The 25933-nt window shown below is 36.0% G+C and overlaps 1 protein-coding gene across 1 annotated transcript in view; it reads left to right on the plus strand.

Annotated features, from left to right (window-relative positions):
- Positions 1 to 25933, plus strand: part of LOC107748597 (zinc finger and BTB domain-containing protein 16-A-like) — a gene marked incomplete at its 5' end in the record, with an annotated part of 56745 nt that overhangs the window by 14836 nt on the left and 15976 nt on the right. Inside the window, 2 exons of the mRNA XM_016563474.1 lie at positions 4706 to 4803; positions 14839 to 14925. Of these exons, the coding sequence (XP_016418960.1) occupies positions 4706 to 4803; positions 14839 to 14925 (185 nt within the window). The remainder of the gene's footprint in view (positions 1 to 4705; positions 4804 to 14838; positions 14926 to 25933) is intronic.

The following is a 25933-nucleotide window of genomic DNA, read 5'->3' on the forward strand; positions in this document are numbered from 1 at the left end:
ACACACACTCTCTCTCTCTCTCTCACACACACACACACACACACACACACACAGCGAGTTGAGAAAACAGAAGAACATTATTCCAGCACCAGTGGCAGAGCTGTATCTCTTGTTTTGCATCACATCCAACAAAAGACTGAAGTATTATTGTCAGAACAGCTTATATAATCCAGCACATCACTGTACATCACACACCTGCACATCAAAACACATCTGGTGCCTCCTTAACAGATGTTTCTTTCTGTCTACAAAGGTTTCTCACAATCCTTAAAGAGATTTGGCCTGCTTTCTGTACAATTAGTACAATTGGTTTGAACTGCTCAACAAAGTAGAGATAAACATGCATGATGAGACAAAGCCACATACGACCCTTTCCACACCACACTGAGTCGTTTGTATGATCCTCTTGCTGTTAATTGCATCACAGACTGCGGGAGGTAATTGTGTTTGTCTGGCAGTAATTGGCTGGCTGCTGCAATGTAGTGGGAACAGATCTTCTATCGCTCTTTGTATACAGCAGCGGATCTTGTTCCAAAACATGGCTTAGAGAGAATCATCAGTTAGATCTGACAGAATGGTCTGATTCAGAGTTTAGCTGTGAAACGGCTCCCCTGCGGTGCCGAAATGTGTGTGCCTGGCGGTACGTCTACTTATATTGTCATGCAAATGCAGCAGGGTGCGCTCCACAAACTTGCAAGTGTCCGTCTCTGGAAAAGGCTCCACTACATAGCAGACACTGGTACCTGATGGAGACTATTTACATTCTTAAAGTGATAGTTCACCCAAAAATGAAAATTCTGTCATTCTATCATTTACTCAACCTCATGTTGTTGCAAACCTGTATGAAGTTCTTTCTTCTGCTGAACACAAAAGCAGATGTTTTGAAGAATGTGGGTAACCAAAGAGCTGCTGGTTCCCACTGACTTCCACAGTGTGGAAAAAAATTATATGAAAATCAATGGGGACCAGAAACTGTTAGACAAAACTCATACAGGTTTGGAACAACTTGAGGGTGAGTAAATGGTGACAATTTTCATTTTTGGGTAAAAAACTATCCCTTTACTCTACTTTACTGGTAATATTGCAAACAATTCATCAGTGCACATTATTTGGAGGAAAACAAAATATGTATGCTTAATAAAAATTGTTCTGCATCTGAAATTCTGACTTTTCTACCCCACTAACCACCTGACTCCATTCTGGCTTATAATGCCCACTTTTTATGCCCATGATCAATAAAATCAGGTGCTACCTTAAATTTTTTATTCAATGAATATCTTGTTTCACTTTGAAATTCAAGACATTACAGAATAAAATGTGTTGCAAACAGTTTTCAGTGTTCTGTCATTGATAAAATGTGACCTTTGAACATAAAAGCACCACTTTAATTTCTGCAAGGACAAAAAAAAAAAGGTCAAATATGTACTACATAAACACATACATAAAGACACATACAAATTAAACATTAACAATATAAAATTAAATTAAGCATTAAATATTCACTGGGTTGTGAAGTCAGATTAGTGCAGTTAAATCTTAAAAAAAAAAAACAAACAAAACTTTTAGATTAAATAGTCCATACATATTTTCTACTATATTGTTTTCTGTATAATCAAATACAGAGTCGGCTGAAACATTATTTGGATTCTTTTCCAAAAAAAATCCACTTTAAACAGCAAGCAAGCAAGCAAGCAAACAACAAACAAACAAGCAAGCAAGCAAGCAAGCAAGCAAGCAAGCAAGCAAGCAAGCAAGCAAGCAAGCAAGCAAGCAAGCAAGCAAGCAAGCAAGCAAGCAAGCAAACAAACAAACAAACAAACAAACAAGCAAGCAAACAAACAAAATAAATAAATAAAACAGTGTTTGATCACATTATATGTCAGTCAGACTGCCTTAAAGGGTAGTTCAAGCTAAACTGTGAACCAGACTTTGTCATTTAGTCAAATGTGAGACTAAATTCTGGATGACCTACAGATATAATGCTTATTCATGCCATATTATGTTATTATTGTAGCTGGAGATGGAAAACAATCTGAGCAATTCTACCAGATCAGCACATTTTCAACTACAACCCACTGAGTCGCGTACCAGAGCACTTCTGAATTCACACGGCCTTCTCTCGTTTTCAGATTCCACATTCTAATTAAATGGCAGAGCCAATTTAGTCAGTGACCTCCTATAGAACACTATTAACATCAGCCACTAAAAAAACACCACATCAATACTAATCTACCCACTGTTAGCAATAATTCAATAACGCCAGACTACCGCTCGAGTCTGAAAACTGACGATGATATGAAGTGTGTGCATGTTTCCTGCTTGGACAGTAAATATCTCGGTGAAGAGAGGAGAATAAACGACAAAACTTGAGCTGTAGAGGTTACCGCAGCCACAGCGAGACAGATCGAGTAATCTTTGGTTATCTGCTGACGAGGGCCTGCTATTTAGCATCATTACTTTTCATCATCATCTCATTCTCTTCCAGCGCTAATGACCTCCATGACTGCGGCTGACAGATTGAGCGTCCACTGATAAGAAGGGGAGATGGGGTGAGAAAAATCGAAGAGTCTTTCTGTGGTTGTGTGAAAAGTTCACAATCGCAGTTTGAAATGTTTCCATTTTCCGTAAATTTATAATACATAATTTGTAATAAAATGTAACTTGTTACAATAATATAACAAAATATATAAAAATAACAGCACTAACTAAAAAGTTACTTTCTGTTTTAGACATTTATGTTATACAATTTATAAAAATGTCTAATATAATTTAGTTTTTAGAATTTTGGTATTTTACAAAATAAAAAAAATTCAAATTCAAATAAAATATTACATAAAATGATATATTATATGTGTGTTTGTGTGCGTCTGTGTGTTAGAGAGAGAGAGAGTGTGTGTGTGTGTGTGTGGCTGGAATTCACATGAAAGGATTCGGGCAAGAGAAGGGAACAGGAGTGGGCGGGGGACGAGTCATTGATATGTACAGTGTGACTCAGTTAAACATACCAAACTGCCGGGGTATTTCAGGAGCATTTAATACGTTTTAATTAGAACTAATATTTAGAGCGAGAGGACAAATTAAAAGGACAATCGGCATGTTTGACTTTGACGGGTGGTTTTGGGCCTTATGGTTCACTCACGGCTGTACCTACTTCATTGCAATGGTGTGTATGTATTTGTTCAGGTTCTTTGTGTACCCTTTTTCTGAGGCGTGTTTAATTTTTGATAAAACAAAGCCATAAATGTTTTCTCTCAAGCCACTGCATGGGTCACTATGGATGGTAAATATTTCATAGCTCTGCTGAAGCTAGTTCCGTTACGGACGCTGGTTTTATAGGCAAAGTTGCATTTCTTGAATCCAGGTCTAGGTTTATTTTGAGCATCAGATGATGATGGCATATGGTATTCAGTTCATTAACAGCTTTTGCTGTATTAGGCCTAATTGATTCAGACCTGCTTGATGAATATTTCGAGTGCCTGGAGTCTTTGAAGTATGTGCCCTAAACCTTTCACAGCACCCTGTCGAGAGTATCATCAAAATAAACTATGAGCCACAGGCGCAGGCGTGTTTAGAATTTCAAGCGTGGATTTATGAAGCTGCATTCCTAAATAAAAGTGCTTTTTTTAACTTTAAAGGAATAGTTTATTTAACTAAATGCTTTCTTTCTTCCGCTGTACACACAAGGAGATGTTTAGGAGAATGTTGCAGGGCTTTATTAAATTAATTCAAGCCGTCAATAAAGCACCATAAAAGTAGTCGATAAGACTCTTTCATTATATGTACTCCTGCAAACAGTCTTCTGATATTTTTATGCACTGAAAATTTCCTCTTGCAATGTAACTGTTAGATCTTGTTCATGCACTTATCAACTGATGAAAGAATTCAATTCTTGAGTGAACTTTTCCTGTCACTGTGTCCTGTCTCTCAGTAACATGTAATTTAAACCATGCATTACACTTCGTTCTGTAAAATAAATATAGTGAACTACGCAAAAAAAGCATTTTTAAGTCTCAAGCATGTTTTATAATACCCAAAAATCAAACATAATTAAAGGGATAGTTCACCCAAAAATGAAAATTCTGTCATTAATTACTCACCCTCATGCATCGTGGTACTCTTGTGAATGTGCATAGTTATTTTAGTTTTCTTTGCGCACAAAAAGTATTCTCGTAGCTTCGTAACATTATGGTTGAACCACTGATTTCACATGGACTATTTTAACAATGTCCTTACTACCTTTCTGGGCCTTGAACGAGGCAGTTACGTTGCTGTCTATACAGGGTCAGAAAGCTCTCGGATTTCATCAAAAATATCTTAATTTGTGTTCCGAAGATGAGCGAAGGTCTTACTGGTTTGGAACGACATGAGGGTGAGGAATTAATGACATAATTTTCATTTTTGGGTGAACTATCCCTTTAGCTCCTCACATACGTTATCATGCCCATCAAAAAACTTTTCTTTTGGAACATTAGAAGTAGAAACATCGATTTAACACACTCATGGGCATCAGTCATTTCACTGAATTCTTGCTGGGCAAAGAAATAAATAACTATTACTTTACCATCTGGTTTACTTTATCTGTTTTACTTTTTACGACCTTGTTGACATCAAGGTCAAGAAAATGACCAGGTCTGACCCTCTCAAAGTGTGTAGTTACTGTGTATAGTTGAAACATATAATCTATCAATATATGTTTAATCCACAGGAAGTTGCATGGTGGAGTGAAGACCTTTGGCTGTGAGTTCTGCGGAAAGCAGTTCCTGGACAGTTTACGACTGAGGATGCACATGCTGTCTCATTCAGGTAAACCCTCCCATAAATACCATGATCACGCACAAATGTTGTCCCGATAAGGAAGAAAGCATAGATTACAGTGTTATTGCACAAGTGATACGTGATCGCTGTTGTGCAACAAGTGTCAGCCCCCTGTTGCCCTGTGTTTGTCCACCATGTACCGCACGCTTAACCTGCTGTAACAGATGGAACATTGCACTTCTATTAGTGACGCAGTGTTTGGTTATCCCCGACTTCCCACTTCCCTTTCCAGTCTCATATGTGTCTCAACTGTTACATTTCAAGCCTGGCAGAGATCCAGTCTGGGCACTTTGCCACATTATTAGTACAGTAGATACAGTGAATCTTGCCAGCTTGTTGTTTTTTTTCTCATCGTAATGAGGAGGTGTAGGACAGAAACCCGCTTAAGGGAGGGGATGGATCCAGTTGTTTATACACATCCAAACCCGTAATTAAACGATCATGCTGAAATGATGCTGTTACATGTTATGTAAGCATGTGGTATTGTTTTGTGCCGATGTGTGCTATTAACTTCGAACTTTTGCCATCAGATTTTGGTTATCAAAAAGGTCTGTTGCATAACCGTAGACATAAAATAAACCAGACGCAGACTGCAAAATGAAGTTTAGTGCTGAGACTTTGTGTTTTGGGCTTATGCTGTCCAGCTGTCATCCTGTTTTTTTATTTTTTATTATTGTAGCTCCTTGTTAAGATCTTTCCCTTTAAGCCTTTGCTTTACAGAGTGTGCTATGTGGTCGACCGTCAAGGGTTTTTCATAAAAATATCACTAGTGAAAATTCTGCTATTTAATACAATTTGCTTTTAATTACACCTTTAATTAAAACATTTGTTTTAAATTACAAATTATATTACCATTTGATTTTTTTTCCTCTCTCTTCTCTCTTCATCACTCTTCTTCATATTTATATGTTTAGATGCAGATTTAATAGATATTTATACACACAACACAACTGCACCCCCATGCTTCACATAATCACACGTGAAACCAATTTTTGTTGTTGTTGTTCTTCTTCTTCTTTCTGTTTTATGGTGTTGTCCATCTATATCTTGTATGTCCTGTCCTATGTAAAAATTTAATTTATTAAAAAAAAAACAATGATATTATCACAGTGTTTCTGTGGGTCTTAAAAAGTCTTAATTCACCTTTTTACAAATTAAGGCCCTAAAAGGAAATGAAAATACTGAGGAAGAACATCACTTTATTGCAGTGATTAGAAGGTACAGTGAATGTTATTTATTTATTTATTTATTTATTGTATTGTAAAATGAATGGAAATCTGTTGGAAGTTGCATTATCTAACTTTGAAGCGTTGCTAATGCAAATATATATATCAGTCCATCACTATTGGTTTGAATTTTAAAATATTAGGAAGTGTTTTTGGCACTTTTATGATAACAGAGAAGGGACATTATTTATGAAAAATGGAGAAATTACATTGCAACATGTCGCAGGCAGGATTCAAAACTACTTTTTCAGATCAAGGCTCTGGCTTCAGTATCAGGGATGCTACAATGTGATTGATGCTTATTGAACTCAGTAGTTGCCCACACTAAATTGTGCTTTAGAGGGGAATGTCCTATTTCAAGTGGAGGGGAAATACACTTAGACTGGCAGCAGGAAGTGTGTGTGTGTGTGTGTGTGAGAGAGCATGTGTCCATCTGTCTGATTAAGTCTATAGTCGTCTCTCTGAAGGGTTTGTGAAGCCCACCTCACTTGACTTTATCAGCACACGTTTGTGTCAAGATTCTGACAGCTCTCTTCACCAAATGAACTGAAAATTCCTCTTTCTTTTATCTCTTGTTCTCTGTCTGCTTCTGTTTTGTGTGTTTATAAAGGCGAGAGGAAGAGATTTATTATTTTGTCCCTAAATCCAACCCTCCTAATCTGCTATAAATCAATATCATAAACACTGGCAACAATATTCAGTTACTCCCACATTTAATCTGCTCGTAATTCGCCGTCGTACTTGTTCACGGACGACATGAAGCAGAAATGAGAGTGAATCTTCAATCATGTGCGGCATTCGGGCTGAAAAGCCTTGTCAAGATGTTTTTTCTTAATGTCTCTTTCTCTTTTTTCTGTCTTTCTCTCTCTCTGTCTGGGAGAAGCCCTGTGCTCGGAGCTTGGCGACACGCCAGCTCTTCCCTTGCACTGATGACATCATCAGCTGCCGGCAGGTCTGGATGTTCTGCCAGCATTCTGGAGCATTTATGATTGCTCGCAGATGTGTGTCCAGGAACATACTGTACCCAAATCCCAAAATTAATCAAACTTGACTGCTCTCCAAGCCACTGCTCTCCAAAATAGCGTGAGCGCTGGGGTGGAGGGAGGACACTGGCGGAGTCCTAAATAAAAAAAAATGCAGAAAGAAAACAGAAATGTTGACTGTAGGGCTAGGGCTGTGCAAAAAATCTAATGCGATTTTCATGCGCATCTGGTCAGTAAAGGCGCTCCTGTGATTAGTAGTAAATCTCCAGCACGTGCATTCAGAGTGCATTGGAGAGGATGGAGCAGATGTCTGCACCGTGGTCGAAGTGTTAAAAGGTTATGTCCGAGGGCATGTCCTACAGTACATGTGCCGCCTTGACAGGTTCTGACGCTTTCCATTAATACAGTATACTGAGCTGTAGCTTAGTGTATCCTAAATATGTTTGATAAACATGAAAAATAACCTAACATAGAAAGTAAAGATTGTATCCTCCCTCTTAAAATGTGGATTTTGGCCTGTCAGATGTCTTGACTTCTTCAACTGTATCCAAACCTTCAAATATGCAAAAATATTTTCATTTTAATTTATATTAAAATAAAAATATTTTTTAAATTATTTATTTTTATTTAATTATTATTTAGTTTATAGTGTATTTATATTTGTATATACTGTTACTATTATTATTTATTATTATATTTATTATTATTTATTATATGCTAATTTTACTCATTGTAATGGTCCTTAAAATTGTGACACCTTGGTAAACGGACTTTAAATTTGACCAAATTTAGGGCTAAATTTTCAACCCAGTTACTGACAGGCTTTTGAAAAATTTTATCTGTTTATCTATATATTTATACATTTTTATGTATTTTAAGTATATTTTATGTAAATAAATTTTTTTCTTTTTTTAATTTATTTTTTTTATGTTTATTGCTGGAAAATTTGGTCCCAGATTTTGGTAACAGGGTTGAAAAAATTGCAAACCTCACAGAACAATGAAAGTTGTTAATAATACTTTTTAACCTTCTTAGGTTGACAAATTTATTATTATTATTATTATTTTACCACAGTTAGGAAGCTCATATCTGACCATTTACTGAAAAAGTATATATATATATATTTACAAAACATATTTTTCTTAAATATATACATGCATGTGTGTGTATATACATAATAAATATACATAGTACATATATTAAGTAAACCAAAATTTTTATTTTGGATGCGATTAATCGTTTGATAGCACTATATGTATATGTATATTTTAATCATGACAACTCTCGGAAGATATTAGCATGGTGATGGATATGACACAGTCTGTAGCCATTTGACTTTAAACTAACTCAACTGTGATCAGCTGTGGTCATTTTGAGCATGAAAAGAGCTTTCCTGGAGCATTTCAGTCCTTGGTAGTGCAACTGAAGCAAACAATCAACAATGGACACCCATCAAAAGATATCCGGGGTAAAGTTGTGGACAGGCACAAGTCAGCAGATGGATACAAAAAAATTCAAAGGTTTTATCAATGCCTAGAAGCACAGTGAAGTCTATTATTAAGAAGTGGAAGGTATTTGGTACAACACAGACCCTCCCTGGATCAGGACGTCGCTCCAAACTGGATGAAAGAGCCAGGAGGAAACTGGTCAGAGAGGTGACCAAGAGTCTTACAGCAACTCTGGAGCAGTTGCAGGAATTTATGACAAAGAGTGGTCATTGTGTGCATGTGACAACAATATCACAAATTCTCCACAAATGTGGCGTGTATGGGAGGGTTGTAAAAAAAAGCCACTCCTCAAGAAAGGCCACATGCAGCCAGGAGTCAGGACACAGCAAAACTGAGCATACAGTGGTTGAAGTAATGCAAAGCAATTTTAAATGGGGGGGTGATTTTTTTCTCTGGCCCGACCCTCTGTCAGGTGGATTTAAACACTCCTACATCACAGACCTACGGATGTCAGCATGCTAATAAATTACCTTTCTTTGTACTTTGTCACAGAGACTGACAGAAGGCTGTTTTTAATGGGCATTAAACCACTGGGTTTATTTATAGAGCTGCTTTAATATTATGACCTTTGTGCCTCCATTTTTAGTGATGTTTTTCATTGTGACCTATTATTCAACAGACTCTTGCAAATTACAAGATAAATAATGTTATTTCAGTGTTGATGTCCAAACATTTACAATTTATGATTGTTCACTTGAGTCTTTAATTTGCAAATGGGGAAGGGGAAAATAAAAATAAAAATCTAATTCAGTCTTTATAGCGCATAAAAGCCCTAGATCTTCTGGCCCGTCATTGGATTTTGCTGCTTTACATCCCAACGGTTGCCAAGTAGCAGAAGCCCTTGTTTTCTAATGCTCTAATTTGGTGTTCAGCACGAGATTTAATCTTATTTTTGTATGCCAGACAAAGTGTTTTGGTGGAGGGTGATTGCAGCCAGTCTGGAGGCTGTTTGGGCTGTTTTTCATGGGCAGTACAGTGCACAATGTGCCATCTGAAACAGAACACAAGCCTATTGAATGTGGGATCTGCTTTGTGGTTTCTAAATGTGTGGCGAGCTTTTGGAAACGTGTGCGAGGAGACGTATGAGAGAATCCTGTCTCACCGTGAATGGCTGCGTCAAAACAGGACAAATTAGATATGCTGAAATGACACGTGATTCACAGAAATGCTGTCTAGGTAGGTAGCTCACTAGATTTTGAGACACAACCATCGAGGTTTCAAAGCAAGACTTGAACTGTAGCTACTATCTTTTGCTAATAAGACAAAAATAAACTGAAAACTGCATTTTCATTCATGCACATCAGAAATGTTCTCACAGGCGCAATTTACGCTGGCGCTGATGAGTCACACCATCAAAGTATTTTTGAGTGTGGTTTGTAATGATTCTGTAAATGAGTGCATTTTTTAAACTTTAAAGGGCTTTGGTTGTCGTCCAGAAGGAATGAGAAGAAAGTGTATGTGGAAAGAGGCTAATTTTGGCTGACTTCACGAAGCTTGTGGGTGCTTTAATGAGTCATAATAAAGCCATTTTAGGCCCGCTGAGTGAAAATAGATACTTGATGAGCAGAAGGTCAATATACATTTGGATTTTATAGATTTTTTTTTTTCTGAGTCAGAGTTAATGGTGTGAATTTGCATAGCCTATTTTTAGTACCATTAAGATTTTTTTGCGTTGTGACATTATTTTCAGAATAATTAAGCAGCCCCTACCCCTTCTCATTATCTTAATGTGAAAAATTCTCATTCTCAGTAATGTGAAAAAAAACAATGATGCACTATTTAAATTTATTTATACGTAATGGTAGTGCATGATGTACGGCCCCCAGTAATTAATTATGTCCAGACAAGGTGATTTTTTGTAATACAGTAATTAGAATCTAATGAGAATCATAATTACAAACAGATTCAAGAGTAAAATATGTATTACATATTATGTATATTGTATTTATTATATTTATATTTTAATTAACTTGGGCCTTAACTGCATTTATAATGTTACAAAAGATTCCTGTTTCGAATAAATGCTGCTCTTTTGAACTTTCAGTTCACACTGAAGACAAAAGTAATGGTTCACAGGAATAAATTACATTTTAAAATGTATTAAAATAAAATAAAATAAACAGTTATTTTAAATTGCCATAATATTTCACAATATTACTGTTTTTACTGTTGTTTTAATCAAATAAATGCAGCCTTGGTGAGCATAAGAGATTTCTTTCAAAAATATATAAAAAATGAAGAGTTCAGATGCAAAAGCCTCTAAGTACGTCTGACGTTTTTCTTTAAAATTAGCATTTATTTCTGGCTACTATGTATAGGTTTCTATGTATAGATGGATTCCCTCAGGCGGTTGATGGCCATCAGAACAGTTATTTAGTCCAGTTATTAAGGATTGCTGGTTGCAACTGGGTTAAATTATTCTTTTCTTTCTTTGTGTGTGTGTGTGCGTTTGTACACCTTGTATATGTGTTTCCATTTGTGCAGGTAATTCATGTTTAATGATGTCTTAATGGTGTGAATTTGCATAGCCTATTTTTAGTACCATTAAGATTTTTTTGCGTTGTGACATTATTTTCAGAATAATTAAGCAGCCCCTACCCCTTCTCATTATCTTAATGTGAAAAATTCTCATTCTCAGTAATGTGAAAAAAAACAATGATGCACTATTTAAATTTATTTATACGTAATGGTAGTGCATGATGTACGGCCCCCAGTAATTAATTATGTCCAGACAAGGTGATTTTTTGTAATACAGTAATTAGAATCTAATGAGAATCATAATTACAAACAGATTCAAGAGTAAAATATGTATTACATATTATGTATATTGTATTTATTATATTTATATTTTAATTAACTTGGGCCTTAACTGCATTTATAATGTTACAAAAGATTCCTGTTTCGAATAAATGCTGCTCTTTTGAACTTTCAGTTCACACTGAAGACAAAAGTAATGGTTCACAGGAATAAATTACATTTTAAAATGTATTAAAATAAAATAAAATAAACAGTTATTTTAAATTGCCATAATATTTCACAATATTACTGTTTTTACTGTTGTTTTAATCAAATAAATGCAGCCTTGGTGAGCATAAGAGATTTCTTTCAAAAATATATAAAAAATGAAGAGTTCAGATGCAAAAGCCTCTAAGTACGTCTGACGTTTTTCTTTAAAATTAGCATTTATTTCTGGCTACTATGTATAGGTTTCTATGTAAGTACTGGTACTTTTGAATGGGTTGAGGCTGGGATTTAGTGCATATGAAGTGAAAGTACTTGATGAACATATACTATGTGTGGAGAGCATTCACTCAGTATCGTTATCTAATTTTTGACCAAGATGGCTTTTAGAGGCTTTTGCATTGGAACTCTTCAAATATTACTGACCCCAAACTTTTAACTAGTAGTATATTTTAATGTAATGTAACGGCTTGACAGGCTTTGTGAGATTCACCCTGAAGAAACAACCTCAGCGTTGATAAATGAATTATGGTTGATCAAAATCATCTGCTTTTACAGGAAAACTTGAGCTGTACCTGCCTGAGGGTCCGTCAACCTGATATGACCTTTCCTGTTATATGATTATCATTTATTACTGTTATCTCTATGAACACAAAAAATGGGTATAGTGTGTTATTTGTCAGAAGAGACTCATTGTACATGTCATAAATCAGTCTGAAGATACAAAGCGCTTTAATATCCTTTAGGACATATTGCTGTCTGTTCTGCCTCAGCTTATGGTTTACGGTCTTTTATCAAGACAAGACAAGAGAAAGCTGCCAGCTCTTGTAGATAAGAACATCTCTTTGATTCTGTCAAGGGACAGTATTTTACCCTGCTGATGTGTGTGGGGGAAAATTAATGATGTTTAATGTCAAAAACAACTCATACTTTGAAATAACAAAAATTCAGCCTTTGGCGTTTCTGTTTTCTTTTCAGTTCAATTTATGGGTATCAATTTGATTTTCTAAACATACACTTAAAAAAAGTATGCTATACTTGACAGATCAACACTATGTCCTTATAGTGCTTTCTATCAAGGACATTTGTTCAGTGTACAGGTTTATAATGCAATATGTTCTTAATTCTACATTATAGATTTGCGAATTCATGATTTTGTTCCTTATATTAATGTGTTAATGGCTTAATTGGGGGAATATTCCACATATGTTATGAAAAAATTTCGAAATTTCTGGCATGCTAGATTTATGAAGATATAACATGCATTTTCTTGAGGATATTTGATTTGAATTACAGTTACTATATCAGTGAAGGTCAGATTATCACTTCAACCATGTAATGTAATTATTGTTAATTAAAATTAAAACTGTTCATAATCTTTTTCGGTAATTGAAATAAAGCTGAAATAAAATATAATTATTAGGTGAGAAACTTAAACCTTGGCAACTAACTGATATAAGTTTAAATTGAAGTACTAAAACTAAAACTGAAATAAAAATAAATATAAATATTATAATAAAAATGACAAATGCACAACAAAATTACTAAAACCTGAAAAAAGAAACCTGAAAAAATAAAGGCTAATTTAAAATATGAATAAATACTATAATAATAATAATAATAATAATAATAATAATAATAATAATAATAATGCTTTTCATCAGTTTTAGTAACTGTAGTACTTCAACTTATTTCAGGTAGTTGCGAAGGTTTTTTTTTAGTTTGTTTTTCACCTAATATTTATATTTTATTTATGTAATCAATTATATATTAGGGATGTCCTGATCAGGATTTTTGTGCCCCCCCCCATCTGATCCGAGTAATTGAATATCGAGTATCTGCCGATACCGAGTCCTATAATAATAATAATAATAATAATAATAATAATAATGCTTTTCATCAGTTTTAGTAACTGTAGTACTTCAACTTATTTCAGGTAGTTGCGAAGGTTTTTTTTTAGTTTGTTTTTCACCTAATATTTATATTTTATTTATGTAATCAATTATATATTAGGGATGTCCTGATCAGGATTTTTGTGCCCCCCCCCATCTGATCCGAGTAATTGAATATCGAGTATCTGCCGATACCGAGTCCCAATCCGATACTTGTATATTACTATAGAAATATATGTTTGTTGCACACTTCAAGTAGATTAAAGTTATTAAAGTCAATTCAATGTACTGTATACAGACTTGTGCGGAGAGTAAAAGTAATATGTATGATGTATGTATATATATATCAAGATACACTTTCTCCAAGTATACTGTATATATGCACACATTGTATACAGATATTGGCAGATGTAAACATGCTACGATGGTAGACATTGTAAACAGACTGTGTAGTTACAATTATTAATATGTGACTACTGATCTAAACTTCTTGTATTTTATATGCACAATAAGCAGAATAATTGCAACATAAAGTGGAGGTAAGGTTAGAAAGCATGAAGCTCACGACCAGTCTGTCAGTCAAGTCCGAATCAAGACGCAACCCACAGCAACGCCTTATGACAACGACGTCTCAGATAGTCTGATGGCAAATAAAAGTAAACGATAAATGAATGAGTTATTGTTACAAATGTGTGCATCAAATACACTGAACACGGAAGCTCAAACATGCAGGTGACGCACTAGAACAGAACCCTTATTTACACTGCACACGTCTGCGGCGCATTACGGCTCCGACACATCCACCGGAGCTGATCGCAGCCACTCTAGTCAATGCTTGTGTTTATACCAGCCACGCCGCGGCAAGTTTCAGAAGCATCCCAGATGTTGCTCCCCGTGCTGCTTCGCTAAAGATAGGCGCCTAGTCTATTTTTGACAGACACCGCATCCAAGTCGCACAGTTCAAATACAAAAGAAACACGCTGAGCAGATGAGACACAGCTACAAATATTTTAGCCTTGTCGTTCATAACTGTACTTTTAAGTATATAAACTTTGTCTGTATGCTATAGCACAACAAAGCAGGACACAGCAATAAACACAACAATAAACACAATTAAACCGGACAACTTAAACATGGTAAAACCCCAAAATAAAATAAAATAAAAATCAAACAACAACAACAAAAAAACACACACAGAAAATCAAGAAAAACAAAAGCTGACATAAAATAAGGCTCGGGCTTAGGAGAGCTGATACCGATCAGTAAAAAAAATGCTTGATCAGCCCCGATATATACAAACACACAAACACACTAAAATGACTTCTACTAATAATACTAAACACTACTACTAATAATAATAATTCTAACTTTTACTATACAACTAAAATTGTTGTTCCTAATTAAGCTATCAGCCGACTGATATTTACTTTTATTGTACTCTTCTTTCTTCCAGCTGGACCAAAAGAACTAGTATGTGATCAGTGTGGCGCTCAGTTTTCCAAGGAAGACGCCCTGGAAGCCCATCGGCAGACTCACACAGGTAGGACCCTTCTTGCCTCATCTAACTGCAAACCACTTCGCTAAATCACCTTAGTTAACCACAGTGGAAAAAACAACAGTAAAGTGGAGATGCGTCATGCATGTACCAGTAGCAATCATGTTTATGACCCTATCAAAACTCCATTCTGATGGTCTTCTATAATTCAGCAGGGAAGGTTTCGGTGCCCTCTAAAATTTCAGCCAATAATATGTGCTGTTACAGGGCAGGGTGGCACACCGCTTTGGCACAGCAGCAGTGCCATGTTTCACCAATCTCCATCACTTTGTCTAAACATGGCATGTACATTTGTTAGAGTGACTGTACTGAGTTACCAGAGCCTGTGAGTCATCGACGCTCTGGCACGATCATTAACACGCCAACAGCATTCAGCTGCCACCCTCCTGTCAAATATTCATATTTACTGACATCTGATGACTGCAAGGTTGGGTTTCAGTGGTACTACAGACATTTTAATAATCATATTTTAGGTGAGGTAAATACTGTGCTCTGATAAGGGTTGACATGGGATGATATGCTGAGTCTAAAGTTGTATTTGTTGCTACATACCTGAGTGTGCGCTGTCAGGACACATTGAAACATGTACGTAGGCGTTCAACTATAGTCTAATGAAAATGAAAATTCTGTCATTGTTTACTTAACCTGTTGTTTTTTCATGTGTTATGTTACAAGTCTTCAGAAGCCATGTGATAGCTTTGTGTGAAGAACAGCCAGAAATGATCAAGTCATCTTCCCCTCCAGTGAGCTGTTAACTCAAGAACCACTGCAATTGCATCTTTGATTCAGTGAGTTGAATTTGAGAGCTGGATAATACGAACAAATCATTCTTTTGATCTAGTTTCAATGAACCAGCTGATTCGGTTCACAAATCAGGCTAAAACTATTAATTCAAGTATTGAACTGATTCGTTCATGAGTTCATCTCACTGAATAAGTGATCAGGTCACAGCAGTTCTTAGGTTAACTGCTCACTGGAGGGAATAATGACTTAATTTTCAGTCTATTCTACACAGAAAGCTATTCAGACTTGGGAAAAAAAATGTGTGATTGATGTGTAATGATACTTCAATAAATGAAGTGCCATTCATTTATGGTACAGGAAGATAACTCAAGCACACTTCAACACTTCAATCAAAATATTTCACAAAAAGAAGTTTATTAGAGTTGAAATTATAAAAAATAGACACATTACTGTAAGTAAAGTGAAGTTAGATTGGAGACACACTGGAACATCATTTGTTTTTATACTTTATCTAATTCATTGACATTTCAAGTGTGTCCAAACACTTTCATGGCCACTTCAGTCCAATAACAGTGCTCTAATCTCTATACTTCGTCCTATATAACCATTATTTTCTACCTGTACTTCTGTTACTTATTGGCTGATGAGACTGCCGTCAGAGGATACAGTCTGTCACAGGTATTCCAGGAAAAAAAATGTGTGATTGATGTGTAATGATACTTCAATAAATGAAGTGCCATTCATTTATGGTACAGGAAGATAACTCAAGCACACTTCAACACTTCAATCAAAATATTTCACAAAAAGAAGTTTATTAGAGTTGAAATTATAAAAAATAGACACATTACTGTAAGTAAAGTGAAGTTAGATTGGAGACACACTGGAACATCATTTGTTTTTATACTTTATCTAATTCATTGACATTTCAAGTGTGTCCAAACACTTTCATGGCCACTTCAGTCCAATAACAGTGCTCTAATCTCTATACTTCGTCCTATATAACCATTATTTTCTACCTGTACTTCTGTTACTTATTGGCTGATGAGACTGCCGTCAGAGGATACAGTCTGTCACAGGTATTCCAGACTGCACTAATTAATTTGCTCTCTTGGTATAAAAGCGTTTCATGGGGCTAATGATCCACATGTTGAGTCTATATAAAGGTTGAGTCCTAATTAAAACAAGGTGCCATACTTTTGTCATCTGCGTTGATTTGAGGTGCTAAATGTTTCCATGGCAGCCAGCTCATAAAATCTCTGAATTTCTATTGGATCCGAATCAGGACTCTGTAATATATTTGTATTATTTTTTACAGTAGGGTATGTTGCTACTACAATGAGGGTGCAATATCTGTCGCCTGTGTTCCGCAGGGAGAAAGACGATAACCCTCTCTAAAACGTTGGCATGTAACTGTAACTCGCTGTGACACACACTGTATAAATACTTAATGCATGTCGACATAGAGGTGGTGTTAACGATGCCCAGAATTTTATACCTTCTCTCCCAAACTTGTAAACATCCCATTCTCCGTTTCAGTTTGGCAGCACATTTAGTGGGGAGGAGGGAAGGACATACCTCATCCACGTTGAGAAACCTTTTTACGGCTGGGCTCCAGCCATCACTCACTCAGAGCAAAGTGAGAGATGTTGTCATCACTTACATATATTTTCTGGACTTAACCAAGCAAGAATTTTAAATTTCTGCACAATATGCGATGGAGCCAAGATAGCCTTCCTGTGTGAAAACTCAGACGGTGAAGAAAAACTAGGGCCTTGTTTTTATTTGAAGCAGCCTTTTTGGGAACAAAATTAATTTCTAGGCCTATGGCATGGGAATTGAGAAATGTACCAAATGATAGATTATTATTATTATTATTATTATTATTATTACCTGCAATGAAACTATTTTCACATTATTTATTTTTTCAAAAAATATATAGGGCTATAAACTGATTCAAGTTTTTAATCAAATTAATTACATATTTAAAAGTAGCTTTGAAAAACATGTTTCAAGTGCCCTTTGTTCTGTTCTGTCATTTTTTTTTCTATTTTCTATTTTCCAAAGAAACATAAAAACCAGGCATTTTATATAAACTTCTGATGATTCATTTTAATTATATATATATATATAATAGAGGGTAAATTCTGCTCTTTTTCCTTCTTTTTTATTTTATTAACAGTAATAAGTGGCCACTAATAAAATTCTATACTATTTTTCTTAAATTAAAAAATAAACAATAAAATCAGTATGAATGCTTAATTAAATTATTTGTGTTTTTAAACATTAACTTTGAGTGTTAGATTACAGCTAAAATGTAATATAAAGGAGAATTAAGTATCTAATTGACTGATAAATTAAATAATAATAATAATAATAAATATCTTATATTGCCTGACAACCAACAAGGTACTGATATATTGTACATAATGTTTTGTAGATGGTTGGATTTGAATTGTTAAATACTCATGTCAGTTACTTATGCAAGGGTCAGAACCATGTTACAGTTCATCATAGCATTATACAGCCATCTGATGAGTTAATTTTATCTTTACTAGACAGTTTTTTCTTGCATTTGAGTATTAATTCTGACTCTGGCTTTAAGCAACACGACTGTCTTCGAATGCTAGCATATGTAAGAATGCCAGAGGTGAACGGCCTGGTTTTTTCAGGTTTTTAGGGTTGCAAATGGAAAAGAGGATTGCAGGAGACCCGTGGGACAGGGGCCGGCCGAAGGGGGGAAGCTGGTGGCATTTGGTGCCAGGACAGAGCGAGAGACAAACAACATCATGTGCTGTTGTTTACACTCAGCCGCTGTGCTGTCATAGACGAGACCTACTAGAGAGCTGACCTACTTAAAAGCCTCCTAAAATAAAACTCACTAGTGTCTCAGGACCGACACACTGGCGGGCAGGCTGGAAAGCAGGCCAGCACATCGCAGCTTGCTTTTCCACTTCTCCCCTCCTGACGGAGAAGCGCTTTATCGCATCCTTCGCAGAGCAAAAATAAAATGTTATTAAAGGGGTTTTATTTGGGACCGGAATAGAAGCGATTTGCCTTTAAATGATTTTGGCCTGAGGGGCGACCGCTCGTCCATCTGTCTTATGTGCTTATGACGTCAGATTTCCTAAAAGTCTTCCATCGCGCTCATCTCGCTGCACAAGAAGTGTCTTGCGTTTACAGTTTGGGTGAGGGCACAGTGGAATTACTCACCGGGAACACGTTGTGACTTCAGCGATCTGGTCCACAGAATAAACAGTGGTTAAACAAGAGCAATGTATCTCTTGTTGCGTTAATTATTAAGCAGACCCTTCCTTACTTTGCTAGATTAGCCCGTCTGCCTCTCACTTTGCAGCCGAGCGAATCGCAGGGGTCATCTGAGGTATAGCCAATGTGTCAGAGTCATCCACACACACCAATCTACCCGGTTATATTTAGTAAAATGCATTTGAGCTCTTGTGACTCTGATACATTTTAAAGGAATCATTTACAGTGGCTCCATATGATAACGCATGTGTTTTCCTCGGACACACACATGCTGTGGTTCTTAGAATCGTTCCAAACATGTATGACCTTCTTTCTTGTGTGGAATGAAAAAGGTGAATTTTTGAAGAATATCCTGACCGCTCTTTTCCATGAAAATGAATGGGGACATGAGCTTTAAAACCTTCATTTAAGACACAAATACATCATAAAAGTTTCATGAGTGGTCCATATGACTTGTGCTTTATATTCCAACACTTCTGACGCCATATGAGAGCTTTGTGGGAAAAACAGAAATTAAGCCATCATTCTCTGAAAAGCTTCCCCTTCAGTGAGTTTGTAAGCGACTGAATCATTGAGTCAGAAAACAGAAGAATCAAACCAGTCTAATTCATAAACAAATAAAATATATCAAATGAGTCTTTTAAAAAACATTCTAAGAAAAATGTTTTGCTCACAATCGTGGGCCACTTTTATGGTGGCCAATTTTTAGTTTTATTTATTTATTTTACTTACTAAAATTTTATGGACAAGAATCCATCATAAATTATGGAGCCTCGCACATGACATGCAGGAATAAAAAACAATATATCCATAAATTAGGATTTTGTTTCCATGATTTACTAATTTGTTCTCTTGACTTATTAATTTGTTCCCTCATTTTAGGGAACAAAGTAGTACAACGTGCCCACAATTCACCTAAAATGTGGGAACAAATTAATCAAATGTGGCCACGAATTAGTAATTTGTGGAAAGAAATTCTCAATTTGTGGACACAATTTCAGTTTGTTTTTTTTGTTTTTTTTTGCGCATGTTGTCTGGGGGTCCGTAAATTTTGATGGAAATTCTAACAGATAAAAAAGTACTGTACAAGTAGTGTATCCATGTCCATAAAAGTGGTCCATTGATATAGAAAAAGTGATTTTTCTACAATGACCCGACAGTAACTAAACAGGTTGTATTGGCCAGACCTCAGCAAGCCTGTACCCCCCACCGGCTCAGCTAAGACTGATTGTCTCAGTGGTGCTGCAGATTTCCCAGCATGTCCCTTCATCACACAGTGACTAATTCCTATTATGCTATAACTTCAATGCAGAGATTAAGTCTTTTCGGCCCATAAGGAGGAAGAATAAAACACTCCTGGCATCATGGGGTGTCCACAGTTTTTGCTAAGTCGCTCATTGTTTGGAAGAGCACATATTCACGTGCATCTCTCCAGCTGTGATTCCTGTGTCCGTGAGCTTTCACGAGCCAAGAGAGTCAGCGCAGCAGGATTTCTATATTGCAAGTGTCTCTATTCAAAAGTTAGTAGTTGAAGTAGTTAGTATGTAATTAGATTCTGGAGATGTTTGCGGAGACCTTTAAGAAGAACTGATTTAAACTGCAGTCTTTTTGTGTCATTTACAATGTAAATTAGACTGAATCTCAGTGTGGGAATATATATATTTTTTTTTTTCAAAGGGAAAAAACAAGAAGTGACTTGTTTGTGGATTCTGGGATTAACACTTCAGATCTCTTCTGGTTGCTTGGAGACGTAGATATTTGATTTAGGTCAAATAAATCCTCTTTAGATTCATTTCAAGATATATTAAAATTAATATCTTGATATAGATACCTATAGATACCCATTATGTAACCTTTCGGTCTCCCTCACAAAACCAACCAGATTCATTTCCAGTGGCCACAAAAGTAACAGGATTTCACAACATTGTCTCTGCGTCTTTATCAGAAAGAACCTCCTGTTCACAGAATTAGCTCAGAGCAGGTGAATCTACCCAGTTTGTTCTGAGATAAAGAGATTAGATGTATTTGTTGTGCTTGTTTACATAGCTGTCATGTTTACATCTTCTCACAGTGGCCTTTTTTTTTTTTTTTTTACCAAACATTGCTTTCTATTCAACCAAGCTTTCTATTCACTGACTTAACTGGCCAAGTCAATGGTCACATCATATAGCCTATTTGATATAAAAGCATAAAAGCATTGGCTTCTTTCATGTGCCTTGATGAACTGATCCACAATAGGAGCATTTCCTTTTGTATGTTTCACAAAAATTGTCGTGAACAAATCCAGGTCACATTTCACCCCAAAATAGAAAAAAAAGTAAGAAATTATATTTTGCATACATAAAATAACTATTTTAAACTGAAAAAAGGTTTTGAAACAATTTTCACTTAAAATTTGCTAGTAAATTTCACAAATAATTACAAAGAAATGGCATTCAATTAAACATGAAATTTTGAAGTAAATAGACTGAAATATTATTTTATTGGAAAACATAAAGTATGACTTTCATTATATCAGAAAATATTTTTTTACACGTTTATTTGCATTTTTAACATTTATTTTTGTGAAAATAAGCACATTTTCATCCAGTGTGTCTGGTTGTTTTGAATACTCTTGTAATTCCCAGTATTCCTATTAAAGTTATGTATTATAATAAATGAGTATGATTGATGATGTTGATTACTATTATTATTATTATTATTATATAATTTATAATTTAAGGCAGTAAACAAATACTACCATGATTTCTGTCATTTCTGTAAACAATTTAGAAATGTGAATAAAAAAAAAAAAATTAAAGTAAAAATTATTATTGTTATTGTTATTATTATTATTATTATTATTACTACTTGTTACAGATGGAACAGAGGAAGCGTGCGGATCCATATGCAGAGCTTTATTCAAAGGCGTGGTCACAAACAGGCATGGGTCAATAATCAGCAAACAGACATGAATGAGGCAAGACAAAGAGTATTCCTAAGGCAGGCGTGGGTCATCGATCGGCAAACAAAATCCAGAGGGCTTGACAAAAGGGGTAATCTGTAAACACGAGCAATAGTCCAGGCTGGGGCAAACAGTATCCAAGGCAGGGTCAGGCAAACGGGTAATCCAAAATACACAGGTGAAAATCAAAGGACTGGAAAACAGGCAAGGCAAAACTAGACTGAAACTAGGACTTGGAAAATAAACAATGGCTAACGAACAGGCTCTGTAGTGTAGCTGCGTGAAGACAGCGATACTGTTAACAATACTCGGCAGTCTGTAATGGTTTGAGTGTGGCTTATGTAGAGTGTGTGATTGGTTTCAGGTGAGATTGTGATTAGTGCAATGGAGCATAGGAAATGTAGTCCAGGGTGACGTGTAACAGTTTGTGTAGTGTGAGAGTCAATGTAATCGGAAATGGTGACCTCTGGTGGCAATCGGACAGAAGTCCATGGACATGATTCGTGACTACTAATACTTCCACTAATACTAATGTCACAGATCGGCCAGGCTCAACCACCTCCCAATCACAGCGAACACCATCACCTGAGTACTAATCACACGCACCTGTCACAAATCAACAATCACCCTCAGGTCCCATACAATAGCACACACCTCACATCACTCCAGTGTCCGATCTCGTTCATTCGAAGTGGACTCTCTCTCTGATATCCTTACACGATACATTGAAAGACTTTACCTGCCTGTGTTACTTACCTCCTGTGTTTCCTCCAGTGTGTTCTCCTGTGATCCATTCCCTAGTCCGTTCCCGTCATCTGCTCCGTGGATTCCCCGTATACTCAGCCACTGAGGTGTGTGCTGTCCTCTGTCTCCCTTCCACGATCTCCTGTGAGGACCATAAACGGAATTACTCTTCTCATCTACCTTAAGGACCATTACCCTAAGTGCATCTACTCACCTGCCCTATCTATATTGTATTTTATTTTATTATTATTTTTTTTTATATTGCAATTCAAAAATTATTGGTTTTGGACAAATCTGTTAAAATTGCAATAATGATTGGTTATAGTTTTGGAGAAATCAGTTTAGTGGTAGAATCAATAATATATTGTATTTTACAATATATCTATTATAAAATTTTCATTTTTTATTTTATTTTCATTTATTATTTAATGATTGTTATTTTATTAAAGAAAAAAAAAGATTTTTGTGGTAAGGTCAGTGAAAATGTTGTCAGGGTAAGTAAAAATCTTAACCACTATCCTGATGGGGCAAGCTGAAAAACATGCGTATTGTTAAGCCCTGCATTGATCACCCATCGTTTACAGTATATAAACCTAAGGCTTCTGCTCAGTTCCTCACAGGTTTGAAACTCCTGCCAACACCTTTTTCTGTGCCCTGACCCTCATTAAGTGTTGTGAAAGGAGAGGCTTGTTTTGAATGAATACTGACATCCCATAGCACTGTACACTTTCCTCACTCTCTCTCTATATATATTTTTTTTTTCTAAACCTCTCTGTACTCAAAGACCTTCAGAGACCTTCGCCTCTGTAATGCATTTGAGAAGATTCTTTCACCTTTACATGAGACGAGGTCATGATTGTTTCTTTGTATATGTTCCCTATACAGTACCACCGTTTTCTCTCAAATCAGTTCAGATTAGCTACTGTACATTTACTGAATCGAATGCATTCAAGATTCAACTTCATTCAAGCGTATTCCCATTCAGGCAAAGTGAACTGTACTGCAGTCCTGCAAATACTGTCCATCCGTGCAGTTCTAGAAAAGTAGGCCCTCAAACTCTCTCTCTCGTCACCATTCTGATCTTTTTCCACCAACTATTTATTAATTGTCCAGTAATTGTGTGCGAATCAAGTTTTTAATGATTAACCGTGCACAAAATCCCGCTGTCGCGTCCTAATGAAGGACTGCTGAGACTCTTGTGTCGTGGAAAAGCCACCTCAGCAGCAGTGCGCTTTAAAAGCCAGAGGAGTCACACAGATTAGCCGAGTAAGAGGTGGACCTGTGGACTTGGAAACAATAGAGCGGGTCATTCATACTCTAAGCCTGATTGTTCCCTCACTGTCCAGATGGCCTGCCGAATAAATTATACCGGTAGGTACAATGCATTCCAGTGCAGGGGCTTTAGGCACAGCTGTTTGTGGAGTCACACGGGGCTTTTTTCCTTGTTCTAACGATTATTAACAAGTACGAGCAGTCAGCGGTTTGTCGTCTATCTCCTGGAGGACCATATACGGAATTACTCTGCTCATCTACCTTAAGGACCATTACCCTAAGTGCATCTACTCACCTGCCCTATCCATTCGCACCCCTTGCTGAAAATAAACATTATTGTATTTTTCTAACCATCTGTGTGAGTCTCCTTCCGTAACAACTAATAGTAATAATAATAATAATAATAATAATTAAGTTAAACATATTTTGCATTACAGTAATGAGAATTTTTCTTTTGCATCATGTTGACAATTGGGAAGCACATATACTTCATTGTCAAAAATAATGTCGCAATGCAAGCTGAAATATGCCCTGGACATGTTATTGACAGGTTTCATCCACCCACCCACAGGTTTTATGTTGTTGTCTTATGGGATGTGCTAAGAATGTGTTTCATCAGTGTCATTTCATACATTCAACATGCTGCTTCTTTCAGGTCTGAATTGTTGCAATAGTAGAGTTTTGAATTCCTTCCTCTTCCTAGAATGTCACACAAACCTGCCTCTGGTTCCTAGAAGAGTTTGGTGATCTCGCACTCCGCTTACTAGCACTGTGGGAATTGGATTAAGTCTCTGGCCTTTATTCTAATTCACAACTTTGCAGTCATCGGGTGTCAAGGGGTCAACTGACCAGTGTGAAAGGCAAATCCACTCTCTATTGTACAGTGAGGGGCCGGAGCAGAGTTTCCCTTCAGTTGCCGGCCCTCTTCAGCCTGGGAAAAATGGGGGAGGCAGCATGTCAATGAGGAATTAATTTTCTACTGCTCTGAAAAGGTCTCAGCAACTTTTAAAAAAAAAGGCTTAATTGGAAGGACGATCAAATGGGGGTGAGAAACAGCCCGTTGTATCAATACATAAGCTTTGAGGTGTATTGATTTATTGACTGATAAAAGACAAATACATATGGCTTTTTGTACATTCCTCTGTAGTTTAATAGGCTGCATTATCCACTCCAGTAGTTTTATATCTTTAATTAGGGGCCATAGTATTAAAAGGCTGCATCTGAATCATTCTGCAATGTCATTAAACTCCTTATCTTAATGTGGAGAGCAATATCAAGCATTCTTGATTCTCATTGGATGGAAACAGTAACGAGGTCAGATGCAAAAATGTATAAATGTTGCTCATTAAGATGGTTCAGACAGAAGCGTGACTCACAGCTACGGGTTTATGTATGTGAAGTGTGCTGTGAGATGGGGTCATTTGAGGAAACCGTCTGCGTCATTAGTTGTTGTTACAGAGTGTGCCCCCTGCTGGCCTTTACCGTGACACTTAGCAAATGCCACCTCTCAGACAAAACAGAGAAACATTACTGAATAATTATGCAGTAATACAAAATAAGTAAATTAAACATTTCATTAAACAACTTTTTTTTTTTGGCTTGATGTGTTCCTCATATTTAATATGTATTCAGTTCATTGCAGAGCTCAGAAGTGAGTCTAGAGTTTCATGCCAGATGAAGCATCTTGACACTCTTAAAGCAACATCAAGTTTCATGTGCTTTTATGCCTTGCTAACCTACACATTTGACTGTATATCACTGATTTAAACTGTTATTAATGTGGAAATTGTTAAAATTGCAATAATGATTTGTGAAAAACCAGTTAAAATGGGTAAAATTTATTATTTTTTATTTTATTTTATATATAAATTATTTTGTTTTTTTAATATTGTAAATTGTTACAATTCCAATAATGATAGCAATAGTTTTGGACAAATCAGTTAAAACTACAATAATAATTTTTTTTATAGTTGTGGAAAACTCAATGGTAAAATTGCTAGAAATGTAAAAAAAAAAAAATATATA

Source organism: Sinocyclocheilus rhinocerous, unplaced genomic scaffold, assembly GCF_001515625.1.
Source record: "Sinocyclocheilus rhinocerous isolate Xijiao unplaced genomic scaffold, SAMN03320098_v1.1 scaffold620, whole genome shotgun sequence".
NCBI lineage: Eukaryota > Metazoa > Chordata > Actinopteri > Cypriniformes > Cyprinidae > Sinocyclocheilus > Sinocyclocheilus rhinocerous.